The 17,145-nt window shown below is 36.9% G+C and overlaps 1 protein-coding gene across 2 annotated transcripts; it reads right to left on the bottom strand.

Annotated features, from left to right (window-relative positions):
- Positions 1-15,623, bottom strand: RIMOC1 (RAB7A interacting MON1-CCZ1 complex subunit 1). Of its 2 annotated transcripts, XM_028097919.2 has the most exons (7): positions 15,381-15,623; positions 11,922-12,028; positions 9,638-9,781; positions 6,397-6,528; positions 5,400-5,514; positions 394-580; positions 1-269 (listed from the first exon to the last, which is right to left on the bottom strand). In XM_028097919.2, exons 1-7 carry the CDS (start codon positions 15,478-15,480, stop codon positions 161-163), a joined length of 894 nt encoding a protein of 297 aa, XP_027953720.2. In that variant the 5' UTR covers positions 15,481-15,623; the 3' UTR covers positions 1-160. The 2 variants fall into 2 exon arrangements, with proteins under 2 accessions (XP_027953720.2, XP_027953721.1); XM_028097920.2 differs by having other exon boundaries at positions 184-580; positions 15,381-15,622.
- Between the last annotated feature and the right edge of the window lie 1,522 nt (positions 15,624-17,145).

Raw genomic sequence — 17,145 nt, forward strand, 5'->3', positions numbered from 1 at the left:
ATAAAGAAAAACTTGTAAAGCTAAACTCAATTCCTACTTGGTATTAGTTATAGAATATCTGCAGTTCAGGCTGAGTTAGAATAACATACATGCCATCTTAGAAATTAAAGAATCGTTCTTTCATAGATTTAAAAACATATAATGAAAAATGGTGATGGCATTAAAATAGGTAACCAGGCTGGATATCTTTATGTAGTGTAACATTCTTAAACAGTGTCAATATGTCTTCTTTTCTGGAACTTTTCCATTTCATGGGTTGTTTTGTTTTCCTGTTTGAAAAGGAATAGATGAACTTACTGGTTAGTGTGATGCTGAAAGAAGTTTAAAATTTGTTTTGCATTTGTTGTATTCCATTCTTGTTCTTTCAGGGGTCCTTCACACACAGATACATACTTTTTCAAAATTTTTTCTCCTACTTCTCGGAAATCCAAGGGTTCTTTTTGTGTCGTGTAGCTTGCTCCAGAAACACCAGAATCCACTTCTTGATTTTCTGGCTGTTGATCTGCACAATGCTTCAATCCCCAGTAACACATTTCTCCACTGTACATCATAGCCAGCAAATGAATGTCACTAAATATTCCTGGGAAAATCATTTAGGTTGAGAAATTAGAATTTAAATGTTTAAAAAGAAACCCTGGCTATTTAAACTCTAATAAATTCCTTTTATGGCATTAAGCATTTTTCCTTCTCACTTAACAGTTACACTAGAAAACCCGAATTATCACTAATACATTCTTCATGTAACTGGCATTTCTATCTCTATTGTACCTATAAAATAGGTCCATCACCCGCATCCCCCCGAAAAAACAGAGTATTGTCAGAGAATTTTTTTTAATAATTATTTAGGCCACTGTGTTCTTAACTTTTTTGGGATTCTCTTTAGGACCTCTTTGAGATGCTAATATAATCAATGGAACCTCTCCCGGAATATATACCCTAAATTCTCCATACAATTTTAGAGTATTCAGAGACTCCTTGAATCTCATGAACCCAACTTTTATTTTGGGGTATATTCTAGGATCAGTGATACAGTTCCAGTATTCTACACCTCCTGTATTTCTACAAGAGTCTACAGAAATTATCATACATAAATATGACCCTAGGAGGCCATATAATTCTAAATTATGAAAGATGTTAAATTATAACCAAGATGCTTTATATTCCCAGAAAAAAAGGAATACAATGTAGGATTGTCATCAAGAGTTAAAAGCATTCTTGTTATGAAATAAAGTAATTATATAATTAAATATTTATGGCACACTAAATATATTAATTTGGTAGACATATAGACCTAGAATCAAAAGATCTGGGTATAAATTATTGACTATGATTTTGGGCAACTTTGAGCCTACATTTGCAAATCTGAAAAATGAGGATTCCGTACCTCTTATTTTATGAAGTTGTCTTAAGGAATACATAAATAAAAATATATAAAAGAGTTTTAGAAACCATAAAATGCCATTAAGATACATGATTATTTAACTTCTTGAAGCCACTAGAATACAAATAAATGATTTATTTTAATGTATGATTAGAAAAGTTTACCTCAAATCAATGAGTATCATAATCTCAGCTGCTCACTTAATATGGCTCATTAGAAATGACTATGATGGTATTAGAGATACACAAATAGAAGAAAAATCCAACTTTCAAATCTATCATAGTTTCTATTGTTTGAATCTACTGTAAGCTTTTTATATAGTCACAGAATTTGTCCCTACAACTATCTCCTTCACCTCACCTCAAATTCAGGTTCTAGTATCACCAAGAGAAAGAACAGGTTTTACAGGAGAGATGACTCATTAAACCACCCACCAATAAAAGAGTCACTTAAGAGCAGAATCTGAGGCCTGCATTCATGAAAATGATAGGCTACACTACTTAATTATGCTTTCTATGAATAAAACATTATATACATATAAGTGTTATGTACATGTATAAGTATAAAGTATCGTTACAAACATAATATATAAATATTAAGAAATGTAATTTTTCACTATTCCTTTAGTTAAAAAATCATAAACCTCAGAGAAAAAGCTGGTTACAGCATTAGATGTTACTCAGAATTATATTTTGTATTAGATATGGCATTTTGTTGAATGCATATCCTTTTTATTTTTGTGATCCTATACCCTGTCTAGTTATTCCTAAAAAGAATGGTGGAGGGGAATAAAAAGATAGAAACAAAAATGGAGAGAAGGATGAACTTTTAAGCAGGCTAGAGCTTTGGGAGGAGGAGCAGAAGTATGTCCCACAAAGTGAAGCCACTTGGGAAGGGTGGGAGGAGTGTTTGCCTAGGGGACATCTGGGATCCAACTTGTGCCCAAGTCTAAGCCTCGGTGTTTATATTAACAAGGAGTGACTGCTGAACAGGGGACACAGATATCCTGTGGGAAAATGTTACTAGAGAGAATGAATGGCTATATGCTAAAGAGTGGTTCTCAAACTGGAGCCTACTTTAGGGTGACCTGGACACGCTAACATGTTGATTGCTGCACCCCCAACTCTAGAGATTCAGATTCGAGTATGGGGTTGAGTCTGTGAATCTGCATTTTTCACAAAGTCCTAGCACTTAGGTGATGCTGCTGATCCAGAGAAACTATGCTAAACTACTACAATTAAGTATCAACAGAAGAGATGAACAATGTAAATTAGGCACCTTCTCCCTTTCAACTTCCCCAAGGATTCTACCAAGTGCACTTGGTGAAACATATGTGATAATGGGGGGTGCAGGTAGGAAGCGGGAGAATAACCCATGAAGTGAGAATGAGGGCAAAAAGAGGATATCCACAGGAAGAAAAAAAAAAAGTGGCCAGATTGATATCCACTAGGAACAGTGATTTCTAAAATCTGGCTGTATCATAATATGGGAGCTTATTAAAAACAGATTCCCGGACTCCATATATTGAACTGACCCCTGCAGGTGGTACACAGAAATCTGTTAATTTTTAACAAGCTACCTAGGCAATTAGTGATGCTAGTTCAGAGCTGCTCCTTTCGGGGATCTAGAATCCAGGTTCTGGGCTAAGCTATGAGCCAAAATGCTGCTGAGAAGGCAGCAGCAGAAATCCTCAATGGTATAAAAAAGGTCATAAACCAAGCGTGTGCAAAGCTCAACAGTACTTTGATTTAACCCACTTGAGTCCAGGATTATCCTGACAAGGCTATTTCTATAAGGGCCCACAGAAGAATGAGGCTCAGAAATGACATAAAGAGGCTTACTGAAGACATTATTTGGTAATTTTTAAAAGCTGAAAATGTAATGGCATATAAGTAATGTTCAGAGAACGACAAAATGATTCTCACCTTGGAAAAAGAAATAACAATCATACTAAGTATACACTGCTTTGAGTTTTACCTAAAGTTGGGTAAATTATCATTAACATCTGGCCACAAAAATATTTTGATAATTCATATAGAACTTTTTAAATTAATATTAAGGATAATTCAGAATTATGCTTCCCCCTCTCTAATGGGGTCTCAGGAGGAATTCAGCCCATGAAAAATAGGTTTGCGGGCTTCTAATCTACATCTTCAGAGAGAAGAAGTAGGGAAGAGCAAACTGCTTTAGATGAGAACAAGAAACTAACACCAGAAGAGGATCTAGCCCTGTGGCAAAAGTGCTAGGGAGCAGATGTGTTCTTTTTTCTTGGAAAGAAGATCTGTCTCTTTTGATTGTCCTGTTGGAAGAAGTAGTGGAAGCTAGGAGCCAGTGCAATCAAATTACGATTTAAGAGAAGACACCAATACCACAAATATCCTAGAGAAAATTCCAGGCCATAAAAGTATCCTACCCTATGACTAGAAATGGGAGAATAAGGGAAATTGCTGATCTTCCTACTTTCTTTGGTTCTAAATAGGCTTTGGTGCCCATCCCTGCTTTTTCTTTTATATCAATCCATGTGGGTGGGTGAGATTTTAGAAAGGCCATTCTCAATGCAGCTAATCACTTTATTAGTTATCTGAAATAAATACTTCCTATATAAATAAGTCAAAATACCCCATGTTCGTCAAAATATCAGGCCCACTGGAATGGCACTTGGTATTCACAATTTTTAGGACAAGCTACTTGCCTGAATTAACTGAAAGTAGTAACTTTCAGCAGTCACCTATTAATGACACTTAAATCATGCTGTTTTTTCTAAGCAATGTTTTCAAATAAAATGAAGAAGTCTACAGAAGCTAACAAAGAAAAATAATTAAAATACTTATAAAATTAAACTACAGAATTTTCCCTAAGTTTTATTTTCCATATTTGATTTCAGATGAGGTATAATTTCAAATTTTCAGATGAAGTATAAAACAAAGTTTACACATATAATCGAAGGTCACTTGCCAGGTATGTGACCTTTGAGAGGTCATCTGGCTTATCAGGACCTCAGTTCCTCCACTTAACAAAAAGATGGTAAAAATAAGTGGTTCTTCCCTCCCACATCTCAATCTAAACCCCAAATGATGCTCTATATTCATCCAGTTCCTAACATTTATTTTTTAAGATTTTTTATTTATTTATTTGACAGAGAGAGAGAGACAGCGAGAGTGGGAACACAAGCAGGCTCCCCGCTGAGCAGGGACCCCGAAGCGGGGCTCGATCCCAGGACCCTGAGATCATGACCTGAGCCAAAGGCAGACGCTTAACGACTGAGCCACCCAGGCGCCCCCAGTTCCTAACATTTTTAAGTGCATAGATATTTACGACAAGAACTAACAGTTGCCACCAGATACTCGTTCTTCCCTTCTTTCTTAGTTAAGAGACAATTTTATTTGGGATGGCAATGTATCAGGTAAAGGGCTATCCTGTACATCTCAAGTTCCCTTGTACCTGTATGAAGTCATGTGATTAAATTCTTGCCAGTGAAATGTAGGTGGAAGTTTTAGTGTCAAAAACTTCTAAGAAGGTTGCTCTTTTAGACTTGGCTGAAAGAAACATCCTTTTGCCATTCCTATAGACTGAAACATAGGTGAGATGAAAGAGCTTCAAAAGCATCCTAAGACACTGAGAATGCAGTATCCTCAATGGGGATTCATGCTGCACAACTCTGGGAAGTGCTATTTTCATGCTAGTCTATATAAAGTGCCTCCCTCTGAGGCTATAGGCCGTAGTTCTGAAGAGGTTGGAGGAAAAAGGTAGGAACCTGATGATGCCTTGGAGCCACCATAACCAGCTCCAGACCGTTTTTATGTGAAAGAGCAACATGATATATAATTCTCCCAGAATTGCTATAAAGAGATTAGCAGTATTTTTCTGTTACATGAGAAGATATTTAAATTTTTTAAAAGCCCTTTTATTACTTTTTGGTATATAACTCGAAATTCATTTAAGTCAGAGTTACGTCTAATAAACTTAAAATTTTTTGAAAACCTTTAAAACAGAAAACTTCAAAAAGAGATCACATTACCTTCACTCAGTAATTTAGCTGTGCCCAAATCTTGGAAAGAAACTCCTTCATTTAACTGGATAGGACACCGATAATTTAGCATCTGTAGCAAGTAACTGATTCCATCAATAAGGTACTAAATGAAAGTCAAAGCCAAAGAATTGCAAATATTATATACAGAACTGTAGAAACTTCAAATGTTAATTTTTTCCCCATTCTTTACTCAAGAGAAAATTGGCTAATATGTAGATGTATCTTATGGTTATTATATTACAGTGGTAGAAGAACCCACCACCCCCAAAACTTTTATAAATGTAACCTTCCAAATGCTCCAATTAGCAAAAACATATGGGGAAAAGAAAATTAACCAAGAACACGATTCAGTACTATACTTGTCAAAAATGTTATCAGAGGAAGAAAAGGATAAAGATAATAAAGATGAGTTCAGTAACAATTTATTAAAACATGTATGTACTTATTATAATTTAGAAATAGTATGATCAAGCTTTTATATCAAGTGTGACCTCTCACTTCCAGGCCCATATAAACCATGTGTATAATCAACTCAAGTTAGACTCCTTAGTGATACTTAACACTAAGATTTACTGATTTACAGAATCAAGATCAATCAGAGGGCTACAATGTTCTAGCAGCACGGTCATGATGGTTCTTTATGAGTGATCTGCTGACGAGACAGGCTCACAACCAAGTTTGTTCTCTTCAGGCCAGAACTACGCTTAGAAATTAATAAAGACTGTCTAGCTTGTATTTTAAAAAATAAAAATTCAAAACTTAAAAAAAGCACATAGAATTTACCAGTTTACAAAGGCTTTCACATGTTATCTTATTTAATCTTCACAATAATTCCAATTTGTTTAAGAATACATAGCTAGCAAGTAAAAGAGCTGGAATGTAAACCCAGACTGTTGACTCCACTACTTTTCTTACTACATCAAGGACAGTTTTTTGAAACCTATAAATGTCAATGATCAAAAATGCATAAGGAATGCCCCTTTACCTTTTTAAGCAAACTGGATTTTCTTGTGAGCCACTCTCTCCTTTTGGTCAGAGAATGACAATACATATAGAGCAGGGCTCCCCGTCTCCAAGAGAGACATTCTAGGAGTTCATCCCCAAGCAAATCGCAGGGCTGAAACAACAAAGACATAGTTAAAAAAAGAAACCTTGCATCTGTAAAAATCAAAATTAATTTCAAAATATTGAGCAATTCAAAACACTTTCATTTCACGAAATTTCCCCTTTACTTAAGCTACTTACACATGAATGCCTTACTTTGAATCAGAAGTATAGAAATCTATTGCTACATGAAAATTAAATAACTACTCCAATTTACAATTTTTTAGAAAATAGTGTTTCAGTATTTTAGTAGCCAATTCTAATATATCTAAAATATAAGTTTTTCATAATCTGATTAAAAAGATAACTTTTCATTCAATAAGTGGTGTGGGAAAACTGGACAGCTCCATGCAAAAGAATGAAAATGGACTACTTTCTTACACCATAAACAAAAATAAACTCAAAATGGATTAAAGATCGAAATGTAAGACGTGAAACCATAAAACTCCTAGAAGAAAACACAGGCAGTAATTTCTTTGATATTGGTCTTAGCAACACTTTTCCAGGTATGTCTCCTGAAGCAAGGGAAACAAAAGCAAAGATAAACTACTGAGACTACACCAAAATAAAAAGCTTCTGCACAGCAAAGGAAACCATCTGCAAAATCAAAATGCAACCTGCTGAATGGGAGAAGATATGTGCAAATGATATATCTGATAAGGGGTTAATATCCAAAACACATAAAGAACTCCTACAACTTAACACCAAAAAACCCCAAATAATACAATCAAAAAGTGAACAGAGGACCTGAATAGATACTTTTCAAAAGACGACATAGAGATGGCCAAAGAACATATGAAAAGATGCTCAACATCACTAATCATCAGGGAAATGCAAATCAAAACAATGAGATACCACCTTGCACCTGTCAGAATGGCTAGAATCAAAAAGACAAGAAATAACAAGTGGTAGTAAGGATTTGGAGAAAAAGGAACCATCATACACTGTAGGCAGGAATGTAAATTGGTGCAGCCACTGTAGAAAACAATTTGGAGGTTCCTCAAAAAATTAAAAATAGAAGTACCATATGATCCAGTAGTGGATCCACTCGTGCGTAATTCCACTAGTGGGTATTTACCCAAAACAAAGACTAATTTGAAACAATACACGCACCCCTATGTTTACTGCAGCATTATTTACAATAGCCAAGATATGGAAGCAACCCAAATGTCCATCAATGAATAAGTGGGTAAAAATGTGGTGTATATATACAAAGGATTATTATTCAGCCATAAAAAAGAATGAAATCTTGCCATTTGTGACAACATGGATAGACTTAGATATCACTTAGATAGCTAAGTGAAATAAGTCAGAAAGAGAAAGACAAATACCATATGATTTCACTTACATGTGAAATCTAAAAAACAAAACAAATGAATAAACAAAAAGCAGAATCAGACTCATAAATACAGAGACAAACTGATGGTTGCCAGAGAGATGGGCAAAATGGGTAAAGGTGAGTACAGGCTTCCAGTTATGGAATCAGTTAAGTCACAGGGGAAAAAAGGTACAATGGTATTTTAATAGCCTTATAAGATGTAGCTACACTTATAAGCATAGCACAACATACAGAGTTGCTGAATCACTACCTTGTACACTTGAAACTAATGTGACATTGTATGTCAACAATACTTCAATAAAAATTTTAAAAAAGGATAACTTTTCAGAAATGTTACTTGAAACAAGATCACAGTTATTTGTACTATTGCTAGAATAAAATAATGAAGATATATATAAAACAGTTTTAATAAATCAAACTTTTAGCAGCCCCTGGGTGGCTCAGTCCATTAAGTGCCTGCCTTCAGCTCAGGTCATGATCCCAGCCAGGGTCCTGGGAAGGAGCCCTGCGTTAGGCTCCCTGCTCAGTGGGGAGCCTGCTTGTCCCTCTTCCTCTGCCCCTCCCCCCCACTCTAGCTCCCTCATGCATGCAAGCACTCTTTCTGTCTCTCAAATAAATAAATGCTGCTTCCTGAGTTAAGCTTCCTTTTTTTTTTTAAAGATTTTATTTATTGGGTGCCTGGGTGGCTCAGTTGGTTAGGCGACTGCCTTCAGCTCAGGTCATGAGTCGGGCTCCCTGCTCAGCAGGGAGTCTGCTTCTCCCTCTGACCCTCTTCCCTCCCGTGCTCTCTATCTCTCATTCTCTCTCTCTCAAATAAATAAAATCTTAAAAAAAAAAAGATTTTATTTATTTATTTGACAGAGAAAGTATAAGCAGGGGCATTGGCAGGAAGAGGGAGAAGCAGGCTCCTTCTGAGCTTGATCCCAGGACCCCGGGATCATGACTGAGCCGAAGGCAGATGCTGAGTTAAGCTTCCTAAAATGAGGCCTTTGTGATTTCATTCTCTCTCCCTCTAAAAAAAAATCAATCAATCAAATTTTTACTGTGCTGTACATCTAAAACTTGAGATTATGTATTTCCACAGTTAGCATCCCCTGATAAACACACAGAGAAAAAAAAATCTAGGTAAAGAGAGCCAGCAGTTGAAGAATTATTTGCTTGAAAGAGTAGCCAGGTCTAGAAATAAAAATCTTGGAATCTAAACAGAGAGGACAGTAAAAAGCAAGTGAACAAGTTATGAAGCAAAGACAGAACAGAGGATCAGAGGATTAAGAAGATATCCTTGGCAAGGGCCTATCTTTCCAGGATGGGAGAGAAGGGAGATGCCTGGGGAAGAGCAAGAGCAAGGCTATGAGACATGAAGAGGAGCATGCAGGACCTCAGAGGGATGAGGTGACCAATGGGAAGGAAGGCAGCAAATGTCCAGGGGGGTGAGAACTGTAAAAAGGACAAAAGAGATGTGGTAATTAGATCACTAGGGACCTTCAAGAAAACAGTACCTGCAAAAGTAAAGGGAACAGAAACAGTAAATAATCTGTGTTTAGAAAATGATCAGGCACCATTAATTCCAACACAATTCCATCATGCAAACATTCTGAAACATATATGTGATACTTTAGTTATGATGTTGTTCTGAAATGTTAAACTCTCATATATCCTTCCTTTAATCTTAATCTAAAACAGAGACAAAGACACATTCCAGAGGAAAAATTACAGACTCTGAAGAGCAATACAGCAAGAATCAGCACCATTTCATTATTATTTATAGGAGTGCAAAACTTACTTTTGGATGCATATTATTTTCTTTAACTAAAATTTCTGGTTCTGAAAGAAAACTGATCAGCTCTTTTACTTTCTGTGAAGAGTCTTCAGGAAAATCTTCATCTACTAGTTTGTTCTCCTCAAAATATGTCATGTCCAAAATAGCCTGAAGTAAAAGGAAGAAAAAAAGGAGTATCCATAAAAACATGAATGATTCTTACAGTTTAACTTTACATATACAGGCGCCTTATTAGACAGTTAAATCTTCCAGCACAATATTTAAATTTGAAAAGTAGGAAAAATGTCTAGAAAAATATAATCTGTATATATATAGAATCTGTAAATATATAGAAAAATATAATCTCAGATGGACTTTACAGGAAACTTCATAGGTATTTTACTAAAACATTGAATTAATGATCTTGCTTCTCCCAAAAAGGTAAGTAAATAAAATGGAGACTTTAGATAAGCTAATCACATATAATTATGAAAAATATAATTTTATGTTCTTTGCAATTTACACATATATATTTCTTGAACATTTTCTAAATGCTTGCTATATCAATTTAAGGTCAATACCTCTAGTTTTATATATTGAATCTTCAAAGGATTTGTTTCCTCAAATGCAGAATCAGCATTTGGAGGATATGTATCCTGCCACCCAATAAAGGCAGCATATCACCAATATTATGTAATTTAAACACTAAATCCCCAGCATTCCTAAATATAAGATGCTCTGTTCAAGTACCTTAAAACTACCCAACCCTTTCTCTTTTTTTAATTTATTGGACTAAGACTAAGGAAACTGAGGTCTACCACTAAATCACCTAACTAACCAAGGACAAGTCAATTTTCTTTTAGTGGTAAAAAAGAAGAAATGGCTTTTCAAAGTTCCCTTGCTTTGAGGATAAAATGAATTAACTTATGTAAAGCATATAACTAACTAGCATATAGGGTTACTTAAGTGCTAAGTGTTCTTGTGTGGAAGGCCTACACCAGGAAGGGCAAGATCATTATCCTATGGATAATTATCTGTTGATTCAGAACCAACATTAGGGTCCAAGGAGGCCTGGGGAATTTAAATCTGTATCTCTAGGTCTTTCATCTTATCTTTAGAAATAAATTAAAATGTTTAGGGGCACCTAGCTGGCTCAGTCAGTAGAGCATGTGACTCTTGATCTCAGGGTTATGAGTTTAAAGCCCCATGTTGGGCATGGAGCCTACTTAAAATAAAAATAATAAATAAATAAATAAATAAATAAATAAATAAATAAATAAATAAATAAAATGTTTAGAACTCTCCCATGTGAAAGACATGGAACAAGCACGGAGTTTTCCAAAGGGAAGGAAAGCCGGGCAAAGCTCTGCCAAGTAACAGCGGGCCCTTCAGGGTTTAAGTACAAGTTGTTACAGGCTCATTCAACCATGATATCTGACGGCAGAACTCAGCTTTATGTATTTCCTAACAGAAAGCAGAGTGCCAGGCACCTAAGTGTAAACTGTGTACTCTGGAAGCTTATCTTAAGTTTAGTTTCTATAACCACTTCATCTTTATTATACTTTCACAATCATGTAAGGGCATATGAAGCACTATGTCAACTATGAAGTGCTATAGCAATGTTAGTTACATATGAAATTGTGTTTTTTAATGTCATCTTGCCTCAGCAGTGTTTGAGAAAACCAAGAAAACAGGTCTTGTCCATACAGTGACCTGAATTTGAAAGGAAAGTAAAAAATGGGGGTGGGGACACAGAAAAATCTTATAGACCTACATGACAATAGCAGGAGAGTCGTGTTGAGAATCCCAAGAAAAGATGAATTTCAGGGGGAAAAAAATAATCAGGGACTTCACAGAGACCTTCATTCCCTCTTAATAACCTTCAAGAACTTGGAAATTACATGTATTAGTGTTTTGCTTAATTATATATAAAGGGAAGCAGTTCTCTTATCCACAAGATTTTTTTCCTCAACACATTAGATAATAAATCTTACTTTTCTGTATATTGCCTCAAAGTTTCAAGTCTCTCTGTTTTATATACACAGGTTTTTTTGATGAAAATTAAACACTTTATTTTTATTTTAAAGTTTTTATTTTTAAGTAATCTCTACACCCAACCTGGTGCTCTAACTTACAACCCCGAGATGAAGAGTTGCATGCTCTACTCACTGAGTCAACCAGGTGCCCCCCAAATCAAACACTTTAAATAGAGAATAAACTGTTTTCGCTACACCTAAACTTTGGAGTCAGTCATCTTATATAAGCAATCTTCTCCATAACATGTCAGAAATCACATCTGTTTCAGTACCTGTGTATAAAGTTCTAGAAGATTTGATGGATTTGAACATTCTTTGTCTTCTCCACACAGAAGTTTCAATTTTTCTAGAGCTGCAGAGGCCCGAATTAAAAAGTGATCTGTAAGAGATAAAAATGTGAAGATTATTTCATAAGTTTCAAAGTGTTAAACAAAAATGGTGTATCTGAAATGATATTATGTTACAGCACTGAAGAAGCAGCATGGTAGTAATAGTATCTTTTGTAAAACATGAAGTATGTCATAATGCCTAATCTTTCTTAACAAATTTATCGTGGTAATTTATTCTGAAAAGCTAGAATGAACTTCCTAGGTCCAGCTGTCATTTCATAAATGCAATTTGTATTTTCATTTTCATAATGCTGCTTTTATGATGTTCACACACAATGTGTAAGTAATAAATTTAAAACTTTTATTGGAACAGTACAAACAATACACATAAATCTACAGAAAGGTCTTCCACTGAACTTATTTCATAAATGTATTTTCTAAAACGATTAAATCAAATGCCTCATAAAATGTAAGCTCTGAGCAATTATAACTTTATCATGTGCTTATGTATTTATGTATGTAAGTAGCTGTTACAATTATAATCCATCTACATATTTTATTCCTTTAAAAACCTAGAAATGGAACAAATTACCTAATTCCTTCAAAGAAGGAACTGAGTATTCTAATATGTCCTCTAAAAACAATTCACCCTCCCTCTCCTCTACATTGTCTAATTTCTCCCCTCTCTCTAATGGCATATTCCCTTTGCTTCTGTGGTTTCACTTTTTCTTATGGATTTTTCCTCCATAACCTACAAAGTGTCCATACCAAGGTTCTATCTATCTACCCTTCTGCACCATCTCTTGTCAAATTTAGACACAAAGGTCCTTGAGTTTGCCCCTCTGTACTTCCCTTCTGAAATATATACCCTTTCCAACACTAGCCAATGGACAGAAAGTGTAATACTTGGTGCAGGCCCATCTGATCCAGCTTTAGCACTTAACACAAATAGATAAGCTGTTCACTGTTGAAGTAAAGGCACCACCAGCTTTAGTTATGTCTGCTGTTAATCATACTATGACCTCAAGTTTTCCTAGGGGAGGCCTAATCTGTATCTAAACCAGACTGACTGCTTTTAAAGTCCACTATTCACCTGAACTGCCCTCCCATCTCTCCCCAGCCCCGAAGTAGCATCTATACAATCCAGAAAAAAAGATTCTACTGTGAAGTGAAATTGTATGGAACATGGCACTCTTTATGTGCTTCTTTAGAAACTGAGTTGATATTTTCTTCTTTAAATTCCAAAATTATTTTAAACGTAAAGACTTGCACTGAATTCAGTAAACCAATGCTGAAGGAGTAGCTCACATAAATTTGTAAGTACAGGGGAGGGGGGTTATGCAAACTTTTATAAAATGCAATACTTTTACTGGAACCATTCAGTCAAAGAAAAGATTGGCAAGGCAAAGACAAGTGATTCTTACATAATCCTGAAAAAAGTCCCTCTCGTGGCATACTTCCATATAGTAAACACATTGTGTTTGTACAATGAGAAATAAACAAAAACTGACTTAGTAATAAAAAGAACATTCTTAGATGGAATATGTGGCTGCATCTGATCTAATTTGAAGTAGAAAATAGGAACTATCAATCCCTATAACCTAATATAAATACATAGTTGCTACATTAAAGGGCACATTTTGAGTGAATATTATTTTTGTTGTGTGGAAAAGAATGCCAAGTTCAGGGGCACCTGGGTGGCTCAGTCAGTTAAGCATCCGCCTTCTGCCCAGGTCATGATCCCAGGGTCCTGGGATCAAGCCCGCATCCACCCTTCTGGCTCCATGCTCAGCAGGGAGTCTGCTTCTCCTTCTCCCTCTGCCCCTCCCCCTCCGCTCTTGCTCTGTCTCTTGCTTTCTCACTCTCAAATAAAATCTTAAAAAAAAAAGAATGCCAAGTTCAGTTCAAACATGAAACCATGTTTTAATTAAACTTCATAAAATAAGAAAATCTTGCTATTAATACTGATTAATAGTTCATAACATGGATCACTATCATTTTAATTTTAGTAAATTTTCACAACTTTAAAGTCTCCCAACAAGGAGCGCCTGGCTAGATCAGCTGGTAGAGCATGCGACTCTTAATCTTACGGTTGTAGGTTCGAGCCCCATGTTGTGTGTACAGATTACTTAAAAATAAAATCCTTAAAAATGAATAAAGTCTCCCAACAAAAATATATAGCACTTTACTTTTACTTCCACCCCTCATTCTAGTCTGAATAAAAGAACTCTTCCATGGGAAAATGAGAACGGCTTTCGGGTTCAGTGATAAATGAATAAAAAACACTCTTCAATCTCTTTAGACTGGTTTAAATGGAGCTGGGGTGGGGTGGAGATCACTGTAATGTAATGTAAGGTAACCTGGGTACACTTCCAGGTAATAGCCATTACAGTCCATAAACTATTCTTGTGAATCCTTGGATTTGCTTACCACACACTGAAAAAGAAATCTTCAGGGTGATCTGTGGGTTTTGAAGAACATACTCCTAAGAAAAGATAATCCAGCAAATAATCTTCACTGGAACTTGAGCCATTTCATTGTGGACCCTACTCAATAAATTCACCAACAATCAATCATCTGGCAAAATGTTCCACTACTATTTTCCTTGAGTCTGATGACAATGAGTCAGTCCACAAGAATTTAAAAACCTATCTGTAGTAAAGGCTCAAAACTCAAAAATAATAGGAAGCTGAAATGTAATAAAAGAGAATTGGATTTAAAACTAAAAGTCGAAGTAAATAAATAAATAAATAATAAAAAAATAAAAGTCCGGGTAATTCTCTAAGCCGGTCTGTCCTAAGGAAACCACTTAGACATTTCCAAACAAGTGTTCTAACACTAACAGAGCCCTTGTGAGAACTGAGGTGATGTATACGAAAGAATCATCCAAACTATACCAGTGTAAAGCTCTGCTGTAGAATACTATTTACAGTTGGGTTTAGAGTCCAAAACAGAAGACAGAAATTTATAACGCAGCAATGAAAAAGTGTAACTGTTATACACGCCTAGCTATCTTTACTGCACCCAAAACAACCATTACTTATTTGTGTACTATCAGTCAGCTTCAACCACTCATTTAAACTTTCGTACTTTTATCCAGATTTTAACCTTTTCCCAGTCGCTATCAAGATAAAGAGCAGCACGGATTTGATTGAGATGTAAGAGGTTTTCATGGGTTATGAAAAATGCAGTTTCGACGCAAATGCCTTGGCATAAGGCAACGTGAGTTCCTGGAGGTGGACAACCGACCCTGAAGCGAGGGTCAGAAGCGCAACACCTTGGGTAGCTCTGGTCTGGGCGCTACACGGACCACAGGCCGAAGCCTCCAAGCCCCTACTGGCGTAGAGTGCCAGCTTTGAAATACCGCCAGCCCGCCCGCCCCCCTCTTCTCCGCTCCCTCACCATCTTCGCCGGCAGCTTCGCTAAGCTGCTGTATGTGGGCCTGAGCCAGGTCCCCGAGCTCTTCCACTCGCCTCACCACACTGGAACCTGCGGCCGCCATGGCCACAACGGGCGGGCGCGCCCCAGCCACGTGACTGCGCCTGCCCGCGGTCAGCTGATCTCCCGGCGCAGAGGGAGCGTGAGGGCGGAGCTCTTTCGGTTGGTGGGAGGGAACCCCAGCTCTGTAAAGGGGCTTGCACAGGCCGGTAAAGGTGGTTACTGTTTATTTTCTTCCTCGCTGTATTCCCCTCCCTCCCAGAATCCAGAACAATAGGGATACGTTAGGGGCGGGCATGACGTCAGGGCACGCCTTTCTCCCGCCCCCTCCTCTAAACCAATCGGGAGCTCTCCACGCCCTCACGTTGGTCCAATGGGAAGCCCCATTTTCTCGGGGAGGCGCTGGGTGGATGCGACTGGCTGGTGGTGTTTGGCCGGCCGACCTCGCTGTTTGGTTTCTGGCCCGCGCTGCCGCTGTAGTGTATAGGGCAGACGGGAAGGTCCGGAAGTAGGATTGTCCCCTTTTGGCCTTGGAGTGAGGGCGTTGCCTAAAATGAAATGATTATAACCCACTGGTCAGAAATGGAAAGCCTGACAGCCCCCTTGCAAGCACACATAAGTCTTCAGAGGTTATTGTGTGTCTGGGTGGGGAGCTCCAAACACTAGTGGGCATTCCTAGTCTACGTGTTGGAGTGCCGCTTTTCCAAATCTTAATTTTAGCACCTGGGTTTGTTTTATTTCTGAACTGCATTGGCTAGGTCGTATTAATGTACTTTAACAGTCTCGCGTCCAGTAGTACCAAAATTTTGCATTTACAAAAGTTCCACCACCACACATCTCAACCCTCAATGCGCTCATGTGTGAAGTTCATCCTCTCGAGAGTGAATTTCAAAGCATCTAGTCAAATGAGTCTAATTTCTACTTTTCATTCTCTATATTCTTGCCTCTTGTCAAACAAATCTTAACTAGAGTTTTGTTTTTCAATTTGACAAAGTACATCTTGAAAATCTCTATCTTACTTTTTATGAAAGGTAGTTTTTCATATAATAGGCAATACTAAAAATAGGGAAATAGTGTGTTGCGATTTATAAGTAATCACAATGGCTTCTTAGCTGACCTTTGTAACAATAGTTTCTTCTTCAGTTGACCCTAAACATGGGGGATGGACAGGAATCATGTATTAATTCTGTTTCCTCGGTGCTTTCTACAGTGCCTGGCACATAATGAGTATTCAGAAGATGTTTATTAGTTTAAAATTCCATGTTATCTTGTCAGTATATTACTCTCTAATCAGGAATGTAAAGGCCAGGAAGGTTGCATTATATGATCAATGTGGCTAAAGAATCAAAACTCTGATAAGCATTTGACACCTCAGTGTATATTTTAAATAAATTTACAATTCCAATAATTCATTCAACAACCATGGACTTTTAGTAAGAAGCATACTTGACACTGGGAATTACCGCTCAACAGTAACTCAAGTGTGTGTGTGTCTTCAGAGAGAGTTGGAAGGGATGTGAGAGCACATAGTACAGCCCTTCATTTCCAGATGAAGAAAATGGACAGACTTTGACTATGAATTTCTCCAAATCTTACAGTAAATGATTGTGTGATTTGTCCAAGATCATACCAAAGTAAGCACCTGAAGAAGAGTGTCTCACCATCAATATAAACAGGTAACAGCCAGCCCTCACCAAGAAAGGCACTGAAGAAAATACTTGAAGCCTAA

Source organism: Eumetopias jubatus, unplaced genomic scaffold (assembly GCF_037043125.1).
Source record: "Eumetopias jubatus isolate StellerSeaLion01/CBP00866 unplaced genomic scaffold, mEumJub1_p1.0 scaffold_5, whole genome shotgun sequence".
NCBI classification, from domain to species: domain Eukaryota; kingdom Metazoa; phylum Chordata; class Mammalia; order Carnivora; family Otariidae; genus Eumetopias; species Eumetopias jubatus.